The sequence below is a fragment of the Coturnix japonica genome, chromosome 2, assembly GCF_001577835.2.
Source record: "Coturnix japonica isolate 7356 chromosome 2, Coturnix japonica 2.1, whole genome shotgun sequence".
In the NCBI taxonomy this organism is placed as follows: Eukaryota; Metazoa; Chordata; class Aves; order Galliformes; family Phasianidae; genus Coturnix; species Coturnix japonica.
In genome coordinates this window covers 119066549-119093525 of record NC_029517.1, presented here as the reverse complement: position 1 = coordinate 119093525, position 26977 = coordinate 119066549, and the positions used below count along the sequence as shown (strand labels likewise).

Sequence of the window (26977 nt, the reverse complement as noted above, 5' to 3'; positions counted from 1 at the left end):
AATCTATGTAGTGCTTCCTGCTGGAGCTTATTTTCTTCTGGAACACTGAAGCAGAAACACTTGAACATGAAACTGAAAAGTGTTGAGTCTTTCCTCTCGAAGAACACCCAATTGGAGTTCTAAACTATATTAATAATTAATAAGTTTGAAGCAAACTGGTTCAACAAGGGGGGGAAAAATCTTCTGAGAAAAACAAAACAATAAATCTGAATAAAAGAATAGAATGAACTCTGTCACCCCTGTGGTTGTTTCAACTTTGGATTAATTAATCTCTCAAACCTATCTTGAGCCTTTCAACCTGGTCAGTGTCTCTAGTAAGCTTCTAGGGGGAAGACACAGTAACAGTTTAGAAATCACAGTTCCCTTCAGCTTGAGTTGGCTACTCCATTTGTTTATGTTCACCTTCTTTCCTCGTGGGAGGACCAGACATTTCTAAAATTGTCATTAGCTGTTCTATGTGCCTTCATTGAAAACAAGATAAAAAGAAGCTTGTAATAGCTGGCTTGTCAATCCAGTATTTATGAAACACGTGCAGTTAATTCCCTGTGTAAAGAAAGGTAATGATTTTTTTAAGCTTTCTTACAAAATAACAAAGCATCAATTATATGTAATGGCTTAACTATTGCTTAGGTAATATTGCAGAACATACGAAGCTCAGAGGCTATTTATTTATTATTATTCTTACAGTATAGGCATCAGGCATCTTTCTCCTACTTTGTTTTCATTTATTTATTTATTTTAATTTTTTACCTTATTTTGTATTTTGATGAAATAGCATCCTTCCACCATTCTGGCAACAAAAAGTCTTAATAGTGCTTTCAATTAAAAATTTCTTAACTGTAGTCAGTTTAGACTTAATATAGCAGTTGTATATTTGTAAAATACTAATTGAAACCACAGTGGTTTTGGCAATTGTTTAAATGATCTCAACTAATAATACATTAAGATTAGAACATAATAGAAATGTATTAAGTGTTTAGTAAGTGAATTTATTAAAATAATAATAATCCCCATTATGGTATTTTATGAGCAGCATTTCATATTGCAAGCACTGATCTCTGTGAAATGATAGATCTGGGGAAAACTTAATGGGTAATGATTACTGGCAAGAAGCTGCATTTGTTGTTCTCCAGAGCTCATGTTCATCCACTGCCAAAGCTGCAGCTCGAAAAGAATTTCTAGTTTTAATCCTAAATCCTTCTGCTACTGAAGCCTCTACTGCTTAGGAATTTGTTAGCAACCTTGTAGTCTGAAGCATTTTTGCTTGTGATTTTCCTCCTCTGATTGATTCCTTAAAGCCAGTTGACACTTTGGTCTCTGTTTCTTCATAGAATCACAGAATCATTTGAGTTGGAAGGGACCCTTAAAGATAGCTAGTCTATCTCCTCTGCAATGAACAGAGTTTTCTACAGCTAGATGGTTTGCTCAGATCTTGAATGTGTCCAGGGACAGGCATACACATCTCTGGGCAACCTGTTCCAGTGCATCACTACTCTTATAGTAAAAACCATATCCCTATATTCAGCCTAAATCTCCCCTCATCTGTCAGTCACTCGGCTAATTCTCCATTCTCTACAAGAACTACTCACATCAAAGCTTACTTTAGCTCTGGCCATATCTCCTGCTCTTCACTGTTCCGTCTGTCCACCCACGTGCCTTTTAATTCAAGGTGAATTATGAAATCCATGGTGGGGAGTTGGTACTAGATGATCTTTAAGGATCCTTCTAACCTATTCTAGGATCCTGTGAAATGTGTAGTCCAGCTGTATTTTTGAAATGTCTACTAGCTGAAGAAGAGTGCCAACAGCCAGTCAGGATGGCAGCCTGGGGATAAGACTGTAGCACCAGGGCTGCAGAAGAAAGGTGAGAGTAGGAGTTGAAGCATTTTATGCTTCAGTTTGGTTTTCAAAGGTATTATGTTTCCTCACCATTCGACTTATTCTATCATCTTAAATGTTAGTGGTAGATGTACTGTGGAGGGACAGTGTTGTTTTAACAACATCATACTTTAACTGCAGTAAAGACTTAAGTATTCACAGGGGTGCTTTTTTTGCTTAATCATAGAAAACAAATGTACCTGGGTCAAAATTTAATTTATATTCTGAGTTCCCAGGCTTTTGATTTTTTATTTTTATTTTTTCCCCTTAAACATGAGTCTGTCAATTGTTTAATGCTCATTATAACAGAAGAATTAGTAGAATTGTCTTACCATGACTGTGAGGAAGTAAACACATGCCAGGGAAACCTTTTTATGACTGTAGTTCATTTAATTAGAGTGTATCTCTAATCTGGGCCTGACTTGTAATCTAGGCTTCTGCTTCCCACCAGAGTTCTTTAACGAACCATTTATGTAGTGCCCTTATAAATACTGGAAACGATATCCACCTCAATTAGATATACTTTTGTAATGATATACATGGTCACTATTCACATCAGTATAAATGAGATAAAGCCTAAATCAAATGTTTTATTGTTCACTAGCTAAGTACCCTTTTTCTAGAACAGATTGTTTTCTCTAATCTTGACTGATATATGCTTCATAACTATTACATAAAATAATAGTATAAAAGAATCAGTTTGGAAGAAAATTATTTCTAAATTGCCATGGGGTGCTTGACTTACTGAAAATGAAGTCAAAGGATAGTTTGGTTTCTAAGTTTTGTCCAGAATTAATTGGTTTTTTTGCTACTCTCTTTCCGTAGTCGAAGTGCAAAGTCTAAGTTGTTTTAAATTTCTGTTTTAGGAGTCTTTTGATAAGGGCCCCTTTGAGGGAGAGATTTTCTTCCTCCAGAGTACAAAAAGATTTTGATGCTCTGGTTCTGTTGGTCTCCTTACTATTGGTTTAGGTGGGAGCTCAGTACTAAATCATGGAGGGAGCGATGGTGATGCTTCTTTCTTGAGTATGTTCTCTAGCTGTTCTCAGGCATGGAAGGCCTTTGACATAATCTACCTTTGTGCCGTACTGAAATGTCACTTAACTCAAGCTCTTATTCTTAGGCTAAATTTACAGATTACACAGTATCAGTAGACTTTCCATCAGAGTCAGTATATATTTTGTATAACGAACCAAACTTTCAGAGCTCTATTGAAGGCATAAGTCTTTGTTTAGCTTTGTTTCATTTAACTGCTGAAGGCACTTGAGCAGCGCACTTCAACTTAGTTTGAGCCCATTTTAGCTTCACTAAAGTAGTGGCTTCTTTCCACCCTTTCCCCTGAGGGGTGAAGTCATGGGGCTGTGTATTCACAACCACTCCTGTGACGGTTTGTGATCAAAAATAGACTTGTAGAAAGTCAGCTTTTCTGACTGTTTGGTTTCTCATTTGTTGTTTTGCAAATGCATTTTTGTCATGACTAATTGTATCTCTTCAGGGTGTTTTTCATATTGTTTTTGCCCATTAGGGTAACTATAGTGTGCTGTGGTCTATCTGATGGTATAAAAAAAGTTAGTAGTTTAAAACTGCTCTTGCTGCAGCAATTAGGATTTTTGCCATGGACTTCAATGATGTCAGAATCTTGTAGCATTTACATGCGGCTTTGGTGGGAATATGGTGTAACACTTTAAAAAGTGCCATCTGTTTAGAAATAGAGTGTGATAATCAGGCATAACACCAGATTTCACTGAGTGCATTTTGAAATCCAGACATATAAAGATGGTAGCAGAGGAAGATGTCTGGCTTTCGTGTGATCTTATGTATATTTTATACCTTTCAACTGGTAGGACAAAAGCAATAATTTAACTTCTCTTTGAGTGCCAAGATAGAAACATTAGAAAAGAGAAAACTTTGTTAGATGAGATACAGTGAGAGTGCTATAGTGAGTCTGAGAGGTCCTGGCCATGTAGTAGTAGACTGTTAGTTCCAGTGGGATGTAGGGAGACATAATGCTGAGCAGGAATAGAAGGGATTTGGGTGTGGTAGGAAGCAGACCCACTCAGAATTGAGTAAAAGGGAAAGAAGATGTAGGGTTTCTAACCTACAGACTTCTTGTTGCTAGCTGGATGGGAACAGCAGCAATGGAGCCCCTTTTCTTCACTCAGATTCTGAAGATTGTGTCCTAGATTCTTGTTGTCCTGCAAGTACAGTTGGCCTTGCAAAGGTATGTGATTGTTCTTTAGGGTTCTTCTGCACTACTGAATTAGTCAGTTCATTCTCTTCTTGACATCAGCCTTCTGTATCTCCAAAGCATCCACTTCTAGGCTCCTCCTTCTTGCTACTTACAAAATTTCCCAGCAGTTAGGAAGCCTATAGTGACCACAGTTTCTGTTTATTTTTAGAGACAAAATAAAAGCATTTCTGAAAAATACTGGAGGTTGTGCATTATTTGTTTTCTTCCTTTATGAAACTGCTTCTGTCTAAAATCTTAATGGTACAATTAGATCTATAGGTAATAATCTTATACAGACTAAATAATAGGTGTTTCATATTGGAAACCTTAATCTTATCCCAAGAGCCCCTACTATGTCTCCAAAATATAATTGTCATGGCAAAGGCTCTTCTGTAACACAAAATAAAACTCCCATGGAAAGTAAAGCAAAAGATACAAATAGGATGGGAATTTGAAGTTTGATCAAGGAACTGGTAGAAGCCTGAGTCAGTAGTTCAGTGTTTAAGTATAGGATATTCACATGGGCTATTAAATAGCAATTGTTTTATGTAGGGTATCCCCAGTATAAGGCAAGGCAAGATTTCACCTTATAAGTGTGTTTATATGTTATCAGGCAGTGATGTTCTTTGTTTGATCCCTCTTCCATCTCAAAGAGTTCAAATGCCATAGACTTTAAACACAACACTCTCCAACGTAATTTGAAAGCAATAGTTAAAGCACTGCTTCAAAAATATATTTGCGTCAATTGGATGTGAGGGAGGGTTGCATGATGCTAATTTTTCTTTTCATGTTGGTGTTCTGTACCTCATCATTGGACTAACTGGTTTGGAAAAACCTTGAAGTCTTTTCAAACCGCCTTGTGTGGGTGTGCAAGAGGCAAATGTTTTTTCTGAATATTTAAACTCAGTGGATGTTTGATTCAAGCATCACAATTAATATTTGCAGTACATGTGGAGTATAACAAACCAGATTTGCAATTAACTATTGCAGTACATCTGCAGAACAGCTCACCTTATCATTTTGCCTTGCAGAAACATTCACCTAGGGAAGTTTTTTTGAAGTATTTATTGTATGAACACTGATATTCTGTTCTTTGGAGGCTGGTGCAAACCTCGGGAGAAGGAAATGGTAAATCTTGGGAATTTCTCATAGGAAGGCTGTGAGTAAGAATTTTGCTGCTGGTGTGCACAGAAGCTCTGGGAGTCCCTTTCAGAAATGCTGTATGCTGGATTTGCTAGTAAATGGATTGTGTGATTGTCTCTACACAATGAAATTTGTATCTTTGGCAGTGGAAGACTTCAAATTTTGATTTGTGAGTCCTTTCTACACCAAAGGTGTACCATCATTTGAAATTGTTTCTTTTTTAATCCCCTCTATGCAGGATACCTAATTTCTTGTCCAGTGTCTCAAGAAATCTGACTTGGAAAGTGCAATAATAGTCTAGTTTCTACACAGAACAATTTGTCACCAACACCCAGTTTCTGTTGTGGTATACCCTATTACCTCCTCAAATTTATGAATAAATATTAAAATCCATCTCATAGATTGGTTAAATTTACAGTGCAGGGGCTGGGAGACCTATTGGCGACTTTGGAAGTCCCTGTGATTTGTTAATTTTTTTTGTTTTTTTTTGTTGGTTTTTTTCATTTGGCTTTGGAGAAGAATGAAAAAGGAATGACGCAAATGACCAAAACATTTAGTACATCATTACATGAAATGAGTAACAAATGCTTACTGCTGTAACTTCAGCTGAAGACAGGATACAGATAATGTAGTTTACATGAATTAGACAAATTTACTTAAGGAATAGATAAAAATGACAAGCTCTAATGTGTTTATTATTGTTTCAGATACAATGACTTTTACTTTTGAAAGTTTTTCCAGTCTTTTTTTTTTTTTCTTTTTTTTTTATTTTTATTTTAGGTATGTTTGAGAGACTTCCATAACCTTCCATGGAAGTATTTCTGTTTACAGGTGTACGTATTGTTGTTGATATCTAGTTCAAATTTGCTGTGGTTTTGTGTGAAATAGGAGATTTCTGAATAGTCTGCTTCTGACTCTGTAGTCTACTGTGGAGGATATTTATCCAGAATTATCATTGAAATTCAGTATTTTACATGGCAACAGGTTTTTTTTTTTTTTCTTTTCTTTCTTCTTCTTCTTCTTCTTTTTTTTTTTTTTTTAGTGGAAATCTCTTAGCTTTGACCACATCCATTAATAAAGGTTATTTTTTATGCACGGACTTCATTGATAATAGAGAAGTTACATCCAGAACAGTTCTATTTATTTATTTGTTTTTTGCCTGTTAGGAAATGCTTATGTGTAGATATAGAAATCAAACAAAACTAAATGTTTTCATGTATTATTTATAGGAGAAAAAGTGAGGGAAAAATTTGTATCCTGCTTGCAGTGATAAATAATAAATCAATTGCAATATATGTAGCACAGATCTAATTCCCAAAATAACCCATTTGTCTTATGTTCCTTAATATTTATTACCTGGAAAATAATGTGCATTTTTCCTACAAAAAGATCAAATCAGCACAGAAGCCATTTAATTGGAAGCTTTATCAACATTTTTAATTAGAAAATAGAATTAAAAGGATGTATGAAACAGGCGATACAGTTAACTGGTTTCTCCTAAATAGTGGATAGATTTCAGGGTGGCAATATATCTCAGTGTGGTACTTAAGATCTTGTTATTCTATCCCTTTACAAATCCTTTCAATTTGAATCTTCTCCTAACTTAGCAGTATTTTTGTTCCTTATGATCCTTTTGATTCAGGATGCAGAATAGAAAACTGCGACTCCTGCTTCAGCAGAGACTTTTGCACCAAATGCAAAGCTGGCTTCTACTCCCACAGAGGCCGCTGTTTCAGAGGTTGCCCGCCTGGATTTGCTGCCTTGGAAGAGCTCATGGAGTGTGTGGGTGAGTCTTCCAGCCCAGTAGTGCTGCTGAAGCTAATTTTTTTTTGCCAAGTGTCCAGGTTTGAATGCTGATGACGATGTTTTTAAGCTGATGCTTAGTAATTCATCTACAGTGCCTGAAAGGAAGTTGTAGTGAGATGGGAGTTAGCCTCTCTTCCCAGCTAGCAGTGATCAGACAAGAGGTAATGGCTTCAAGTAGTACAATGGGAGGTTTGGATTGGGTTTAGGAAAAATTTATTCTCAGAAGGAGTGGTGAAGCATTAGGACAGGATGCCCAGGGAGGTGCGGGAGTCACCAACCCTGGAGATGCTTAAGAAAAGGGTAGATGGTGGCACTGAGTGACGTGGTCTAGTGATATGGTCGTGATAGGTTGATGGTTGGAATAATGATCTTAGTGAGCTTTTCAACCTTAATGATTCTATGATTCCTATTAAGAAATATTCACAAAAATATTGTATCTCGATCTCTTTCTCCAAATAACATATATATTTCTTCCAAATTTTGAAAGAATACACTATTGGGAATGCTGTTCAGCATCTGAAGTTTTGTCCTGAAAATCACCTTGTGTGTACATCTGTAACTCAGAATTTGTAAGATTTCAGGAAGGCCTCTTTTTGCTTAGAACTTGAATGCCCACTGGATTTTCACCTCATATAAGCCACCTGCTCCTTTTTCTTTTCACAGAGTCCAGAATCCAGGGGCACAGGGCAGGCTAATGCCCTTTTCATGAAGCTCAGCATTATCCGAGCTTCAGAGTCACTTTTGTTTTTTCTACAAACAAAAAAACCCAGCTCTCCCCTGTTCTATTTCGCAAGTAACAGGGAAGCAAAGGGGTGGGATATAGCAGCCCATCTAGGTTGCTCATTGTATCACACGTTGTACTGGGCATTCATTCTATAACTGACACTTTTCTGCTGGTGGAGGGGGAAATATAAAATAACAACAACAAAAAAACCCTCAAAAATAACCCCCCAGCAGCAACAAAAAATGTACAAGTTCTATAAGCAGGAATATGTGTAGGTGGTCACATCCACATGCAAGACAAGTGAGAAAGATGATATGGAGGAGAGTGAGAAGTATTAACTCAAGTTGGTCTTCTATATTTTGACTCTCTTGTTTCAAAACAGGGTAGATAATTCTTTGCAGGCTCTATAAAATCTGTAGCATTGAGTTTAGACTTTCTGTTTTACGTTTGAAAAAAATAAAGTGGTTTTTTTTGTTTGTTTTTTTTTTGTTGTTTTTTTTTTGTTTGTTTGTTTTTGGTTTTTTGGTAGAAATTTACTTTGTAACTTTGAGTCAGCTCTGTCAACTTTGTGAGTCTCATAACTTGGTGTTTTACCTTGAGGTGTGGAAGCTACCAGCACGGACTCCTCATTTTAGAAAAAGTCCTTTTGATGATGAACATGACCTAGAAATGTAAACTCGTGAGATTTACGCATCTGGGTGCAAACAAGTGGGATTTATCAAAAAGAGGAAAAAAAATAAATCTCAGAATTTGAGGAGAGCTTTGGGGCTGAAATGATGTTCAGACGGGCAGATTGATAGTGACTGTTTAATGCTTGGGTTGATGTAGACTGAAAAGATTCTTTCAGATTCTGTGAGATATTTTGTTTCTATGTTTTTGCCAGTAACTAGTAGAGCTTTTAAGTAATACATTCTAATTTAGTGGTCCTTGCTAATTAAAAATCTTTAAAAGAGATGGAGAAAAACAGAAGAATATCTAACAGGTTTTATTTTGCTTTATCAGAAGGCTGTGAAGTTGGTCAGTGGAGTGAATGGGGAACTTGCAGCAGAAATAATAAAACATGTGGATTTAAGTGGGGCCTGGAAACAAGAACAAGGCAAATTGTGAAGAAGCCAGCGAAAGACACGATACCATGCCCAACCATTGCAGAGTCCAGACGGTGTAAAATGGCTGTGAGGCATTGTCCAGGAGGTAAGCCTAGAGCATGCCACAAAAATCTTTATGAGCATTCCTTAACAGAAATCCTAGTTCTGACTTGAAAACAGAGCTATTTCATCTCAGCTCAAGCAGAAATCCTGTCTCTGCTCTGCTAGACAAGGCTGATGGTCAGTAGTGCTGCTGCGGACCTAATTTCTGCAGCAGGACTTGAGGGAAAGGCTCAGCATAGCAATGATCAGTCTCTCAGTGGACTGTGAAACCCTTTTCCTGGTGTGGTTTTTTAAAGAGGTATCTCATCAAAGAACATGTTATAGTTCGAGCTGCAGCATAAGAACTGTAGGGACTGTGGAATATCTAGTTGTGTTGCACACTGCAGGAAAGGTCATGAGTCTAACTGTTCCTGCAGGTGAAACATAGTGCTGGTGTTATGGGTATTTAAATTAAATGAAGAAAGTTACACATGGCATTGTTAGCTGGAACTATTAGCTAAAATGTTACTTGCTCTGAATATTTTGTTCTGGTCAGAGCCAAACTATGCTAAGTTTGAAATGAATAGAGCAGTGATAGACAATACAGTTTTTAGCATGAGACCTGCTTGTGGCAATTGTTACAAGCTGATTAAAGAAGAAACACGATGATAAAGAAATAAGATTCTAAGACTTCAGTTTTGTGGATCAGAAAATACAAATTGAGAGTGAAAGGTTGGTTTCCCATAAATCTTGAGGATTCTAGTCCTTTCCTGTTCTCCCACCACCTGGAATTCCCTGATGGCATTTTTGGAGATAAAAAATAAATATGTACAAAAGTGCAGGTTTGCACTCTCCATACTCAACGCTGATGATTGCTACTGTACCAAATGTCTTATCTCCTACTTTGTTGTTTGTTTCAATTATGATTTTCTACACGGTTGGTCTATAATCATGTTTATCAAATTTCATTTAGCTATCAGGCCACCTTTTTAGTCATTCAAAATGCTTAGCTACTTTCTCAGTCATGGTGAAGTACCAGGAAGCAGTGGTGCTGGTTATGGGGAAATTCCAGTCAAGTGGATTTTAGATTGCTTCTGTTAAAGAAGAGATTCTGCAGCATTTTTCCAATGTTAGAAATTTCATAATTCACATTTTTAACTGAGGAAATCAGAGAAAATGCAGTTAGTGGCACTCAATGACCGAAGAACCATAATCCCTAGAAATATCTCTTGAGAAGTTACGTTAAATCCTTTCATCTGAACCTCCTCGGTATATAGACTCACAGATTTTAATGGATTAAATTGAGCACAGGAAGTAAGGATGTTTTTTTAGTAGAACAGGGTCAAATAAAGTGCTTTTGGCATGTTTTCTATTTATGTACATTTTACTGTTGCTATTTATAATCCACAGTACAGAAAAACTTCTGAAACCCATTTTATATTTGCAAAAGAAATGGAGTTAAATTCAGTTTTCCTACTAAACACTTCAGTTTCATATTTATCAGAGATTAAGATGTTACCCATCTGGCCATATGGCTGTAGTACAAATCTTGTTGATGAAGAATTCTTTATCGCTTTCCTATTATGTGCAGAGTTATAGAGATGCAAGCTGGAATGCAAGTGAAAGATGATTTCACTTCTTTCCTACTGAAGCCAGCAACATGTAAGAGGATACTCTCCGTGATTTCAAAGTAGATATGTTACTTTGTAATATTTTCTTATTGTCAGTATTAACTGATTTCACTGTTATTACCAGATGGGATTGTCACATTTGTATATCTGTTAGCATTATGTATGCTACCCTGTGGCTTGGGTGTGACGTGACTCATACAGAAAAGGGTTAGACTTAGAAAAGGATGGCTTGGATCATTCAGGACACCTCCTACATATGTTGGTCTCTTTCTGATCGGTCTTTATCTCAAAAAGAAAGAAAAATAGATTATTTTTATTATTATTTAAAGAACAATTTGGTTACAGGGAATGGGGAAATTACCAAGCAGAAGTATGGGTAAATACATGTTACTATCTTAAAAGTTTCTTCATGCTTAGTACAAGTATTCACTTTTTCCCTCTCCTTTTTGCGTGCTACCCAAGTTCACATAAGTAAATTACTTCTTTAGACTTCTTTTGCTTGTACCCTTCAAGTATTTGCAGTACTCATGTTTTGTATTGAGCATTACAAAGGCAAGCTAAACAGCTTTCTACTTCTAATATTCCACAATGCTGCAGATCCTCAAGCTGTCTAATACACAAATACTACTTTACACAAAAATGTTATTTCTAGTAAGAATCAGTGTGTCATTCAAGAATGTTTATTTTGGACACGAGGATGAGATATGTCTGCATTAATTTCCTAATACTGAAAGGGAGAACATCATGAGGTAGGAGGGAGTTCTTTCCTCAACACAGACATGTAACTTGATGGACTTTATGCAGTCCATCTCTCTTCAGGAGAGGCTAATAAAATTTTTTTACTTGCACACTTAGTCATAGAATCATTGAATAGTACTGGTTGGAAAGAACCTAGAGAGGTCACTTATTCCAACTCACTGCTCAAGGAGATGATCACTTCCGTGCTCTCCTGCTAGTACTGTTAGTACACTGTTTGCCTTCTTTGCTGCCATGGCATACAGCTGGCTCGCATTTAACTCAGTTTTAAGCAGGGCATCTGAGGGCCTTCCCTTCAGCCAGTACATTTTTCAAGAGCTTCTTCCTTCCCACATTCAGGACTCTGCACTTTGTGTTGAATTTCATAAGGTTTCCTTCAGCTGAAATGAATCTCTCTTTTCCAAACGAGAATTACAAAAGAGCTCAAAATAAATGCAGCATCAGAGTAAGTGATCTCTTTGATAAGAGAGACTATTGTGTTTGAGCTTTTTGACTGCATCTCCCTTAAAGCATGCAATCTTGAGAAATTTGTAAGCCAAGATGCACTTTTCTATATTACACTTGTACAGTCTCAGTTCACAGTACTTACAAACACCATCTGCCTTTTGAGAGCCAATACTAGAGCTATACTAGAGAATGGACTCCATAAATATCACCACCACAGTTTGTTTCCATTTTGGTCATGCTGTATTGGTGCAAGAGCAGTTTGCCTGAGTGGCAAAAGCAATTCTTGCTGTTCTTGGACCTGTTCTCTTCTTGAGGACTGTCAGACACTGAGGTAGATTTGTCCAGTAGGCTGTGCAGTCACTATCTTTTGAAGTTTCCAGTGCCTAACTGGACAATGCCCTGAACAATTTGGTCTGAACGGTCATGACTCTTCTGAGATCAGGAAGCTGGACTGGAGATCAACCTGAATGAACCTGTGGCTGTGAGAAGCAGAACATGCTGTGGTTTTGGACTGAAAGAATACTGTTCTTCCTGACTAGATTTCCTATCTCTCCTAATGCCAGTTAGAGAGAGGCTAGATTGAATGCCTGAAGGGAAAAAGAACAAACCAAGTCTTTCCCATATTTGCTATAGTAGAAAGATCTCCTCATCATTTAAGTTTAACTAACATGCAGTGTGTGTCTAGTATTTGAAGTATAATTCTAACTGTTTCATGCTTTTGAATCTTTCACCCAAAATCAAAGCTTAGTTGGAAGTTCTGATTATTAGTTTATGTAATTATTATTTGATCTGTTAACTTGTCTGTCTGTGGCTAAATGCCTCACACTCTTAAAGAGACGTAACATGATGTATACTTCATTTAACATATTATAGCAGTCTAAGAAAGCACTGTAAAACTAGCAGATTTACTGTAGAGATGCAGATATAGTACTCCATGTTAGTTTCAGAGTTGCTTTCATATATATATATTTTTTTTAAGGGCTGTATTAATTTTCAAGAAACTCAAAAGCTTTATAATGCATGTAAGAATCTGTATTGGAGATTATGCCTTCTTCTGATGCCTCATAGATTTGCAGACAAAAGTTAGATGGTGTACCTCTGCCAACAGTGCATTACAAAGTAACTGAAATACAGCAGGAAACAAACAAACCTATGCAGGTTTTTTTGGTTGGTTGGTTGTTTTTTTTGTTTATTTGTCTTTTTCCCTCCTGCCACTGGGATAGGAAAATTAGTGATTGGTTATTGGAGGAGTGTACTCCTCAATACTTACATTTCTAAGCAGTAAATAAAACTAAGGTGTATTAATGCTGAAAGGTGAGCAGATATGTTCTTAGTGCTGATGGATGAATAACAAATCTATTAACTCCTGAAAAAAACAGGAAAAGAATATTGATGTTTTAGCTGTAAGATAGGCATGGAAAAGTTAATATGAACTGTATTTTTCATGCAGAGCAATGTGTTGTTTAGTCATATAAACAAGGAAATACTTGATGGAATTAGTCTATGAAATCTTATTTTAAAATTTACCTTGCACACAAAATATTTAAGATTAATTTATCTAGCCATCCTTCATAAATCTCTACATATCTATATAGAAAAAAAGAATGTCACTTCTGCTTTCATTTTGATGGGTGAAGTTCTGCATTTTATGAGTGAGCTCAACCATTATGGTAGTGGGTCCTTCAGGTTCAAGGTAAGATATGTGAAATGGTTACATGGCTATTAATTTAGTTATTTAATAATTACATGGAGAAGGCAAATGTTACATTCATCTTCAGAGGGGAAGGTCTGGGGAACTAAGAGGTGGCAAGCTTTACCTCACTTCTTGGGAAATCATAGAATAAGTCTTCAAGATAACTGCTTGCAGGCAAATGAAGGACAAGAAAGTGTTTTCAAATGTGGTGTCTTAAAGCGAGCATGGGCTTGAACCTGATTGACCTCCAAGATGAAAAAGCTGCCTCTATGAATGAGGGTAGAGCAAGGGCAAGTCTTCTGATAGACTCCTATAACATTTCTTTCTGAGAGATAGAAAAGGTTGCACCTTTATCATAACTCATCCAACAAATGCTCTGTGGTTTGGGAAATGGAGCATATTGCGTACTAGTAGAGGCTAGCATCAGAATCGTAGAAAGTCCTAAGTTGAAAGGGGTTCATGAAGACACCTTTTTCAACTCAAATGATTCCATGATTCTATGACACTGTGCCATGTCCATCTCCTGGCTCCACAGAGGGAGTGCTGTTATATTGAAACCTAGGCTGGCTTTGTTTGTTTATTTAGTGAATGGCTAATTTTGTTTTAAAACTTTTAAGAGTCTTAGTTTTTTGACTTAGCCAGAGCTAAAAAATGCGTGTACCTTTATAAGGCTAGAAGTAAAATCTACCTGAACAGACTGACCTTTAAAGGATATCCTTCAAGACATCTGATTTCTTTTTTAGTTTTCTAGTGCCTGATGAATGCCTTATAATGGACCGCATATACTTGAGTGCAGGATCTTAGTTTTATTCACCTTGACTGGACATTTCATTCTGGCCATTATGCATTGTTTTATCATATTGCAGCAAGATAATTTTTCAATTTATTTTCAAAAGGTTGCCAGTGAATTATTGGCGTGCTGTCTAAAACACGTTTTTCCCTTTTCAGTAGAAATTATAATTCACTCCTCTTTTTTAGTTAAAGCAAAGCGATAGGGAACTTTTTCCTTTGAAGGCTTTCATATTGTTTTTCCAATCATTAAAAAGTTGTACATTCAATTTACTTATTGTCATTGTTGTATCGTAGGCCAGATAAATACTTTCAACATGTATGTTTCCTTAAGTATAATGTATTTCAGAAGTAGCGTGAGTATCATCTGATGCAGCAGATCTTATGGGAGTTATCTGTTTTTAATGAATAACTGAATAAATGGCAGTGCAAATCCTCGTAAATAACCAGAGTATGAGTTAGAGCCGTCCCATGGCAATTACACAGTTCAGGATTGTTTAAAACGTGAAAAGAGAGCCAGATGCTAATCCACATGGAAATACAAATACTGGAAACAGTTGTAGCTGATCCAAGTGCATAAATTGCATTTGTCCATAAAAGGTACCTGACAAATTTTACTGTCCATGCCTTTATGAAGTAACTCCTGTTGGTTTTGTCTCTTGCTCATTTTGAAAATACAATTCACCTGTATGTGAAAAACCCATGTGCTTTCTCATTTCTCAGCCAGGCAGTCCCTTTTTATACAGTACAGTATTTGCTGGTTTCAGTCACAGCAGAGAAACCTGCAAATGTTCACCTACCTGAGATTACTTTTTCCTCTCTAGGGATCAATCAGTGAGGCACGCTTCTGTACATATTCTCTCCCAGACCATGGGCCTGGGTTTGGCAGATCTGGAGATGTGTCTGCTCCAGCTGCGGTATGTCTGCAGAGCATTCTGATCATTTTTAAGGACTCTTAGGATTCACTAAGCCTTTCCTCACACAGAAGTCAGTCTCTTCTAAAGTAATAAACATGTTGGGTTATATAGATATTATTCATTTTTGCAACATTGGTACAGGACCATATTCTGACAGTATATTTGGGTGGTTCTGATACTCCTTTTCAGTGCAGTTTATCATTCCAGCAGTGCTAACAATGGCAGTGTTCAGGTATTGGAAGTGTTATTCCATAAACAACAGCAACTGTGACTGGAGTACTGAGACTTCACCATAATGCACATGGCATTTACATATGCAATATTTAGATACTGTCTGCCTCCTCATCATAAAGAATGCTGTAAGAAAATGCGTGTGACTCTGTGTTGGGCCCTGCCTCCAAGATTGGATTGGTATCTCTAACCAGCTGTGACAGAAATAAGATTCTTTGGATGCAGATGTAATTGCCAACGTTATAGCATAATTTTAAGTAGTTAAAACTCTTCAGCTGAGCCACAGTTGTGTGCACACTTCCAATGCAAAGTAAATTATCCAGGTATACACCAACTGCTAACTGGCTAGCAGGGTACCTGCAGCTAATTGCAGCTGCTTGTCTGTTAAGCAAAGAGCTCATCGTGCTTCTGTAACTTGATTGTGATGGCCTGTCTGTACCCTTTGTGATAACTTTCTTCTTCTGGAGAATCATTTTGAGTGTTCTGTAGCCTGCTTGCTTCATAGCTAGTGGCAGCCTAAGGTAACCCACGACACAGGCCTCATGGATTCAGGTTGAATTCGACGGAAATAGTTAGTTTCTGTCCCACAGCCAGGTAGTTGAAACCTAGAGAGTAAAGAAAACAGCAAAAAGAATGAGAGAGGAAGGGGTCTGAGAAAGTCTGATACATATCAGGCACAGTGATATGCAGTTGGTAGTTCATAGGCTCTTGAAGTGGTGTGCTGAGTAAGGGAGCTCCAGAAACTGAAACAGTTTAAAAATGTCAGTGTAATGCTATTCAAGAGCTGATTGCCTCTACTGAGAGACAGGATTTATTAGGTCTTGCATTGTGCTATGCAGATTTTTCAGGACATGAGGTAGTGTTTGTGATTAGGAACTGTTATTTTCTATAGAGATGCATAGCTCACAAATGCTAACTTGGGGGTCTCATTCTCTTATATGTCTCATTCCTATCAAATAGTTATTACAGAGAGGCTTGCAGAATTCTGGAAGGGGACACTGTTCAATTTATAAATGCAACAGCCTCTATTGCTCTGCTGTAGGTCAGATTTAATTAAATTAGCTTGCACCAGCTGGCTTCAGGAGTCAAAGGGGAAGGCCAGCAGGGAATAGGTGGAGAAGCAGTTTCCCCAGCTGCTCTCATGTGATCACCACCAAGGTTAAACCCCTGGAGTCAACTGCACTGTTTTTTAAGGATGTGCTGTGGAAATCATTTGTTGATTGCTTCTAGATAGGTCTGCATTTTTGCCTCTTATGAGATGCACAGAAGGAGCAAAATGGTGGCTGTGATTATGTATTTTAAGAGCATATTTACCTCAGATTGGAAAGCTTGGATACTGTTAGTTATAAGTAACAGAGAAGAAAAGCAATAGAAAGCAAGTAGTGCTAATAATGGACAGGGTTTCCCTATTCTTTATTGATATTTCATATTATTATAGTCTCTCATTAATAATTTAATAAGGTTTAACTCATTTTTCAATGTAGTTGTAGAAATGAATTAGCCTTAAACGAGTAGTAACAAGTAAAATAGCATCGCATACCACCGGGGTAGTTCAGAACTGTGCCTGAGTCAGTATAAAATTTTGCCCCAAATGATCAGGCATAGAAGTGGTACTATGTCTGAAACAATATGCAGTCAGTATGCTTGCTCCCCAGAAGGGTCCTTTATGTTTTGTCAATCAGTCTTCTCTCTTAAACTTATTTCTTTGGGGTACCTAAACTGACTAAACTGACATAACTAATTCTGAAATTTCACGAAAGTAAAATATAAAATGTCTGATGATCTATAAGAATTTGCTATGTTCTTAACCATTTAATATGAGTGCATATCGGTTTCTATTTATTTACAAAGAGTGAATCAAATACAAGGAAACCAGAGCTCAAATTAAGGCTATGCTTATACTGCCTATCGCCTCCAAGTTTAAAACTTCAGTGTTATGTTCTATACACCTATTGTCTGCAATTCATGTATTCAATAGTACAGTCTGCTAAGAATGTTCATTGGAGGTGTTCATTGGAGGTGTTCTTTTCTTGTAGAGTCTTGTCAGCTTGGCTACTCGCGTATTTGTCTGTTTTCTGAGAGCATGCATTGACACTGAGCTCTTCAGAGGAGTGTGCAGGTATCTAGCTGCAGAGAGCAGCAGCAGTAGGATACATGCCAGAGCAGTTGCTTTATGTCATGTGGGATTTATCTAGAACTTTGTTTAAAAAGTTCAAACAAGGGACATGACTTTCAAAAACTTATGTTTGAGTTGCACTATCATGTAACATAAAGATCACCAGTATATCTAGTGACGTTAATAACCTATGATAGCACCATGACACGTGTTATAATAAATTTCTGATGAAAATGACAGGCAGCTCTTAAATCATTCTGCTTATATGTTAGATACAAATGTGAACATCTTGAATGGGTTGCCAATTGTATTTATGTGAGCACTTTCAGCATGGTGGAAATAAAACTGTGAAAACAGTCAAACTTATTTTTTGTTCCTTTGTTACATTTAGAGTGACACAATACAATCTTATTTCTTGCCAAGATGTGTATATCAGGCAGCTTTGGTCAGATTTAGCACAGTTGCCTGGAAGGTATATTTTATTTAGCTTTGATGCTATGGTATCTCCAATACAAAGAAATCTGCTCTATTTATCTGTTACTTGAGATGACAAATGCCTAAATAGTTTCTAAAACGCAGCTAGTTAAACTACCACAAAGATGATTAAATTCCAGCACTGTATTTTCACTCTGAATTTGTGGATTAGATTGTTACCTCCTGATTTACCATCTGTTCCTTATAACATCTGAACTGGAAGAAATGACTTTTATGAGGCCTAGCAAAGAAATCCCACAATTTGGCAAAATACAAAGAGTGAATATTAAGCATTGCAAAAGAGTGTTCAGGAGAGACATGCTAGAAGTCAGTTCACAACTTTGCCATATAGCACTAAGGAGTTGTATGTATGATATAACTCTTTTGAGTGTATTTGTAACAGAAGAAAAGATATTGTGTTTGGGAACTGATGGCTGAGGAAATGTATGGACCATAAAAACTCCACAGATGAAAAAGATCTCCTGGGCAAGTCCTGTGTCAGGCTTCAAACCATTGCTCTGGTTGGGAACTGGGATAGGTGGTAGTAGGTTTCTGGCTAAAAGAAAGCACAGTGGCAAGATACAGGGGGATAAGTCATGAAGCAAAAGGAAGTTGGTTTCAAAAACATCACAGACTGTGTCTGTTTTATAATACAAAATACTGACATTTTGATGAAATGTTCAGAATCAGTTTTTCATAATCACTGAAGGATCTCTACAGGATATAAGAATAGATGCTATCAGCTGTAATATGCAGCACTCACTCAGTACACGATTATTCTGCCACTAGACTTCCCTAATCGGCTCTGCAATCCAGTGCCAGCTTGAGCGTAGGCTGTAATACCTCATTTGAGAGCAAGGGAAGCCAGTGGATCATGAGTCCTAGACATATAAATGGAAAATTCCTCTGAAATAAGGTTCATTTTTCTTGCAGCTAAGGCAATGAAAAGGAGAACAGGGTTTTATATTTTTTTGCAGAACTCAGTAGTAGAGATGCCCAAAGAAGGGTAGCGTGTTTCATAAGAAGTTTTATAACATGCTGAATATTTCTTTCAGCTGGAGGGATTTTATTAAGTAAGTAATTGTTAAAATTTCAAACTCTAAAAAACATTGATTCATGCATTCTTCCCAGAATAATGTTTTTGGGGTGGAGTATGTTGTGAAAGATTAGTATATTAGTTCTCCTACTTTTCTTCCAACTATCAGAATTATGTTTTGAGGGAATAAAACAAAACGCCATTTTATTGAAAGTGTAGAAAACCCACCTCTTTTGTTACAGTGTCTTGAGCTAATTTTATCTCAGCCTGTGATTCCAGGTCACAAAGCAGACACAGCCTCTTTGTATGAGACACTCAAATGGAATAAGTCAGTGTTGCTCTATAGATGAGTATCTATTGATCTCTAACAGCTCAGATGAGTGAGAGCTTTTTCATGCCTACGGACAGAAGTCAAGAGAAGCACCAGCAGGTTTTCATTGTTTGAAGACTGGCATAAGGCAAGAAGCACATCTGACTGCTTTTGTAATCTTTAATTATTCCACAAAATAAATAGGATCTGAGAACTTAGTAGCAAAATTAAAGTATGAGGCAGAAAATAACTGCAGACTTTCACACTTTATTGAGAAATCTGTACCTAAAAGAGGGATGGTTGTCCCGTAATAAAGGTATAATAGAAATATACACTTTTCTCAACTGCATGAGTGTAGAATAAGAATCTAAGTAGAGCTGCTGGATTCAGCTGTAGCTGAATGTATCGCTGTGTACTCTTCAGAGCTGGGAGAAATATATTACAAAGGAACCTTTAGAAAATTATTTTAGACATTGTTCATTGTCCTCTTTCAGGGCTATTAGAATAGGATGTGGTTCCATTGGTAGGACTGTGTGTTACTACTTATGTGAACAAAATTTCATCTAATTAAGCAATTAATTGTGTGAACCAGAGGACTGTTCAGTATGTGGTAAAAACATCCTGACAATTGACTAGCATTTGAACTGTTCTGTCTAGCTTTTATACCACTTAAACTACATTTTTAAATGGTTTTGTTCAACAGTATTACACAAAAGAATAAGGAAGGGCCTATTTTCTGCATGGAACACTTGTGTTCCTTCCAAAAAGTAAACAGCTGGCTTCAGAAAGACACTTTTTCTTGAAGCAAAACTCTGGTACTGTCACCATTGCAAAGCTTCAGCTGCCCAAAGAAAGGTATGCTGTAGTAGTGAATCCACCGTAATCTGTAGGCTCAGCTCCCATGGACATTTGCAGAAAGCCTGGTTGCTTCTTTAAACAGAATGCTAGGAACCATGGAAGTTGCCATGCATCACTCTTGTAGTAAGTGCTTTAAAGAAGCTCTACCTTATTACTTTCTGGGGTTGCAGATGATTCAGAGAAGTAAATAAAATAATAATTAGGTCACTAATAAGAGTTCCCTTTCGTGCACAAGTTTTGTCACTAGTTGCCTTATTTCTTAGAGCTCAGCTGCTGAAACCACTGCATAATAAAAGTTTTCATAATGTAGTTAGTTTTCTAGTCTTTGTAGCTGGAAGAGGAAGACTGAAAACACAGACATCCTGAATGTTTCAGCACCAGAAATGAAATAAAAAGCACTGCAAAGTAATTAGTGCTTTAAAATCTAGTGATTTTTAATCTTAACTGGTGGCATTGAGACTAACTCATTATGTTTGACTCAGTGGGGTTGTGAATCTTGTACCTGACAAGTAACCCAAAAAGGTGCTCATTAGGAGTTCTCATTGTTTTCTATGTCTTATTCCCATAAAAGCTCGGATATATTTCTGTATGAAAGCACTTGGCATGTGTTTTGTGAAGAAGAGAATGATTCCATGTAGAACTGAGGATATGGCGTATTTCTGAAGGGCTTGCTTTCATTGTATTTAAGCAAAACCTAGTCAGCAACAAAAAATCAAGTGTTATTAATGAAGGAACACTTCAATGCAATAATCTGACATGCTAATTTGAGAAGATTAGAAATTTGTATTTTCATTTTGGTTCTGAAAATGAGATAACGCATTACATTGTGTCCAAGCTAAATAGCTGATAATTTACTTCCTCAGTTCCTGTCAGCACTTCCATTTGTATTGAAAAGGTATAATCATGTGTCCTCAAAGAGATTGTGCTAAAACTGGTGATGAAACAGTCAGCTTTTCCAAATGTTTTATGAAGCACAGCAATTTTTAGTTACTGATAAAAAGAACTTCAGTCTTCAGTTATATTTACATTCTGCTAGTAAAAAGTTGCAGTCTTTTAAAAATGCCTTATGCATAGTCTTCAAAGTTGATTTAAGTCATCCTGTCACATCCGTCGGGTTCATACAAATGTGGAGATGGACAAACTTTAAGTAATAATTAAAAGGCAACATATTTTTAAAAGCCAGTGAACAGTAATGGGACACCGTGGTACCAGTGGTGAGAGCCAATATTTTCCAATTGTTTAGCTGTACAAAGTTAAAAAGGGGAAAGTATTGAGATTTCAAGTTCAAACTGTTATACAGAAAATGAAGTGACAAAAGCTACTGCTGCTCACCACATGATTCGGTGCAATAATTTTGGGAAAATTTGTTTACATTTGTCAGAAGCTGAATACTAATCAAGCTTCTTTTCTCAGTTTTGCTAACAAAAATACTTTGCCTATAAAAAGGAGTTCAAATATACTTATGGTGATCTTACACTCCTGAGGGTATGTACTTTGCCTACAATGGAAGTTCCTTCCAAGTTTTAAAATAACAGTCAGATCTGGTTGTCCTTTGCTTGAAGCTTCATACAGTGTTTACTGTAGCCTAGTTTTATTTTGAAGGAAAAATAACAGACTTCTTAATATTTAATCATGTACATAACATCAACATTTGGAAAAATTTTCGAGTTACTGTAGCTCAAGAGCCAACGTTAATTATTCCGCTTTAATTTTCATTTGGTTAATGCATTTTAAGATATGAAAACTTAGATTTTGTACATGGTTAATTGTTTTTCTAAATAGTTTTGACATCTCTCTTGTTTTTCATTTATATCTATAACAAGTTATTACCAAAACCAAATGCTCCATTTTACAGAGAATGAGGCTGTAATTGTTTATAAAATGAAAACATTAATGTGTGAGTAGAAATAAAGGTGTTTGTGAGTTTCCAAACCTGTAGTATCTTCTAAATTAGGAGATCCTTATTTCTTGGTGTTTCTTTTAATACAAAGTTTTTGTTCAGGCTTTTGAAAACTCACCAAATACACAAGTTCAGTAATAATTTTGTTATTGAATATTTGCTGCTTGAAGAGTATCATTTCAGAGGTGTGTGTGTGTGTTTAAACAGATTCCTTGGCTTCTTTCAAAATGCGTTTTGAAATGTATTGACTTCTAGTTGCTGTTCTGAATCCCTCAGGTGCTCATGTTAGTCTTTTTTTTTTTTGTCTGAAGTAATGGTATTACAGAGGTTGCTGTGGGATTTCTGCAGTCTTAGATTTCTCCATACTAAAATTCATGACTGCAAACTCTTAGATTACAAGTAGATCATGTAGGAGGGGATTATTTGCTCAGAGGGCAATGAGAAACTGTTACAGGCTGTCCAGAGAAGCTGTGGGTGCCCCATCCATGGAGGTGTTCAAGGCCAGGCTGAATGGGGACCTGGTCAGCCTGAGCTGGGGGTGGCAGTTCTGCCTGCAGCAGGGGTTGGGACTTGGGGCTTTAAGGTTCATTTGAACCCAAGCCATCTTATGATCATGTTTTCTTTGGTTAGTTAGTTGGGGTTTTTTTTGAAGCAGTGGCCTATCTGGTGGTCACGTATACTGAATACTCCTCAAGGAATTGGGTTCAAATCCAGCAACAAAACCTTTCTTGAGCAATTCTTGGAATTGCTTTGACATCAGTGAAAAGTTTGCTTTTGAGAATTTTAAAACATATATTTAGAAGAGCTAAATCAAGCTGTGGAGTAATGAACGGGATGTAGACAGATTTATTTATTGTGATACTTGCAAACTGTGTATTAGTTTGAGCAAGGCCTTTGACATGGTCCCCCATCACATCCTCATCGTTCCAAATTGGGAGGGAAGTGGATTTGATGGGTGGAAAAACTAGATGGATAACAATTGGTTGAAAAGGCCGCAGACAGAGGGTGGTGGTCAAATGGCTCTATGTCCGCAGGTAAGGTAGGCTGGTAACGCTGCGGAGGTGGGTCCGAGGTGGTCCCTCAAGTGAGTCGCTCCTGTTTTGCCGGGGACCTGTGTAGGCCTTCTTTTGAACATCTTTATTAATGACTATGTTCAATGAGGGAATTTGCGTAGCATCCTCTAGCAAGTATTGCTGAGAGCGTACACCAAGCTGAGTGGTGCAGTTTACACGAGGAGGAAGGGATGCCATTCAGAGGGACCTTGACAGGTCTGGAAAGCTGGGCTTGGTGAACCTAATGAGGTTCAACGAGGCAAAGTGCAAGGTTTTGCGCTTGGCCAGAAGGAACCCAGGCACCTGTAACAGGCTGGGGAGTTGTCCTTGAGAGCAGCTCGCGCAGAGAAAGACCTGAGGGGTCCTGATGGCACAAAAGACTCAACATGAGCCAGCAGTGTGCCTCTGGCAGCCCGGAAAGCAAATGGGATCCTGGGCTCCATTCAGGAGAGGTGTGGTCACAGGGATAGGGAGGTGATTGTCCCTCTCTACTGCGGCTCTTGTGAGGCCCCATCTGGAGTACTGTGTCCAGGTGTGGAGCCCTCAGTACAAAAAAGACATGGAGATTTTGGAAAGAGTCCAGAGGAGGGCCACAAAGATGATCAGGGGGCTGGAGCACCTCCCCTATGAGGACAGGCTGAGGGAGTTGGGTTTGTTCAGCCTGGAGAAGAGAAGGTTGCAGGGTGACCTCATTGCAGCCTTTCAGTACCTGAAGGGAACTTACTCCCAGGAGAGGAGTAAACTCTTCAAAAGGGCTGACAATAGCAGGACACAGGGAAATGGTTTTAAGTTAACAGAGGGAAGATTTAGATTGGATGTTGGGGGGAAGTTCTTCACTAGGAAAATGGTTAGGCCCTGGAACAGGCTGCCCAGGGAGGTTCAAGCCCCGTCCTTGGAGGACCAGGTTGGACAGGGCCCTGGGCAATCTGATCTAGTAAAGACGTATGTTTGTTGGCCCTGCTAGGCAGGGGGGTTGGAACTACACGATCCTTGAGGTCCCTTCCAACCCGGGTCATTCTGTGATTCTGTGATTAGTTTGGAATAACAATAGCATGGTATGTCTTTGAGTAGTCATGATATCAGCCCACATCTCTTCAGTCCTAACCTACTGCCTTGTCTTCAAGAACATTTGTCTAGATTATGGCTGAAAAGGCTACAACATGAGTTAATTTATCTTACTCTTAAAAAAGTAAACATTTCAATAGGTAAGAAACTTCTAGAATCTTTCAGTGAATTAGTGCCATAAGAACAACCTTTCTTTTTTGTTTTTTTGTTTTGTTTTGTTTTTCTGAGCTTCCAGTATGGCTAAAAGAAGAATTGCAGAAGCATATGAAAATATTCAAATGGTGGTTAACGGATAGAGTTTTGTTTTCTATGATTATATTGTTATTGTACTGTGTATAACTGTTACTTGATATACAGCTATTTTTCTAAATGTCAAGATGTGGCTAAGTAAATAACCTTAAAACTCCATCTCATGGTAACAACAGTAAGTGAGTTTCAGTGGAATAATACAGTTTGGAGAGGAGACAGAGCTGCTGTGCACACTGTGCATTTTTGTTGGGAAATATCTACTTATTTTTTTTCCTTTTTCCCCAGCTCCCTATCATAGCTCTCTTCCTCCTCATCCCCAGAAAAGGGGTCTATTTTTATTTTTTTTAAAGTCACTTCAGAAAAAATGTCTGGTATTATTGCATAATAATACAGCTCCATTCAAATCTTCTGCATAATTTGTCTGCTCTGTGCTGAGATAAACTATTCTATTCTTTGATTGTCTGGTATAGCTATACTGCACTTGGGATGCTTACATGGAGCCAGAGTAGCTGGCAAGTGCTTGTAAAGTTTGTTTGCATGGTGTGTACTGCCAGTGAGAGCTCCAGGTACGTATGTCAAAGTGCAGTAGCTTTAACAGAAGCTGAATTTTTGGAGTGGCTGAATTCTGTAGATGTACATAGTGCTACTAGATTACTGCACTCCCTTAAATTAATGTAATTATTTCTTTTAAGAATAATATATTAAATGGATAATTACCACATTAGAAGGTGATTAAAAAAGCACAACATAAATCCACTCAAATTCTACATGCCTCTGCCTTTAGCTGTGCATAATGACTATCAGCATGTCTATCTAACATGTTTCAGAATTTTGTGGAATCTCCTGTTAATCTGGAAGCTTTCTTCTTTCTTCCATCTTTGACATCTTTTTAACAACATTCCTCCTACTTTTCCTGTTCTCTTTCTACAGCCTAACCATGAGATAACTTGATATTATATATCAACTTGATATTATATATATATATATAACATGAGATGTTATCCTATATTTATTAGATGCTGTAATGTGGGCATAATTGTACAGCCTTGAAGTAAGAACTGATGACAAACCTGTTTGTAGGCATAATTTGAATGCAAAAAAAAAAAAACCAAAACAATTTGAAGAGATGGTCAGTAACAGTTGTATTGTTATCTGTCTTTGAAATAAGGCTGTTGTCAGAACTAGGTCTGTGGCTTTATTATTCATTATGTGGTTCTGCATCAACAAGAGAAAAAAATGCAATGCTTATTTGTGCCTGTTTGCTGTACAGTTTAGAATATGTGATGTTTCAGTTCACCTGCAGATATTGCTCTATGGAGGAGAGGCAGTGTCTATGACTAGATGAATGATGGGAGTCTTAACTCTCATTGGAATATTAAGAAAAGTTGTTGGCATTTTTAGAACATATGGAGAACTGTGTAAAATTAAAACAATAATTTATTAAAATTCCCAAGATATAATAACAGAAGGGAAATACCTGCAGCCCATTGGATGTATTTTAAGGTAGAACATAATTGTTACATCTGTGGATGATCTGTCCTTACACATTAGAAAATAGCACAATTCTTTATAATCCTGAAAATGCTTCCTCTGGCTACCCGTCTTTCTATTACAATAATAATAATAGAAAATATTGTAGGTAACTGTAGAACCTGGAAAGATGCTCTCAAAGTGTCAGCATTAAGGCCTGAAATCCATTAACAACTTGGATGTTCTTTTCTGTCAGCCTACATTTTAATCTTCTCGAAATAATATTTACAACCAAAAGTTTACAGTTTTGTTGGCTGTGGCAGGTTGACAGGAAGACTCTGTGCTCAAAATTCTCTTCTAAAATGTTTACTGAACCTTCTGTCATCTCTTCTGTGGAGCTTTGCAATGCAAAAAGCGCTGATGATTTGACTGAATTATACGTAACAGCACATCTGCACCAAACAGTTACCATTTGCATTAGCACAATAGCTGGCTGAATAAGTGAGCATCAGCACAGAATATTAGCAGATGTCTTTCTCCTTTCTGACCCCATTAAAGCATAAGTAGAATAATTTTGTTTCCTTTTCCACTGATCATGAAGTTCTTACTTCAGATTGCTGCCTGATGTTAACAGTTTATAAGAGAGAATCTTAGATGTACAGATTTACAACAGAGAGAAGGCTTTGCCAACCATTCAGTCATTTTATCCAAAATTAGCATCTCTGTATGCTTTTCTGTTTCATAACTAACATTCAGGATTACTTTTCAAATCTGTAAGTAACTGGAAGCCATAAACAAAAATATGCAATACTTTCTGTGGCTGTAAACCTAGGATAACTGAAAAGCAGATCACAGAATCCTGGGACAACTGAGGCTGGCAGGGCCAGGTATATTATGAAGCTGGAAGTTTTTCAGTGTCACTCTATACAAGTGGATCATACTGTAGGTTGGCATGGAAGAAGAATTTGGTTCATGTCCTGTGTTGTCACAATATGACCTGATGCAGAGAGCCATCAAACAAGGTATCAAGCTATAACTCTACTTTCTTCCTCTCTCTATTGGTCTCAGATGAGACTAAT

The 26977-nt window shown here is 37.3% G+C and overlaps 1 protein-coding gene across 2 annotated transcripts in view; it reads left to right on the top strand.

The window, feature by feature from the left end:
- The window catches only part of RSPO2 (R-spondin 2), a 92932-nt gene that overhangs the window by 50444 nt on the left and 15511 nt on the right, over positions 1 to 26977 (top strand). The window contains exons 3-4 of one of the 2 annotated variants that reach the window (XM_032442879.1): positions 6890 to 7033; positions 8783 to 8968. In XM_032442879.1, the coding sequence (XP_032298770.1) occupies positions 6890 to 7033; positions 8783 to 8968 (330 nt within the window). Of the gene's footprint in view, positions 1 to 6889; positions 7034 to 8779; positions 8969 to 26977 lie in introns of both variants that reach the window. The other variant, XM_015856160.2, reaches the window with a different exon arrangement.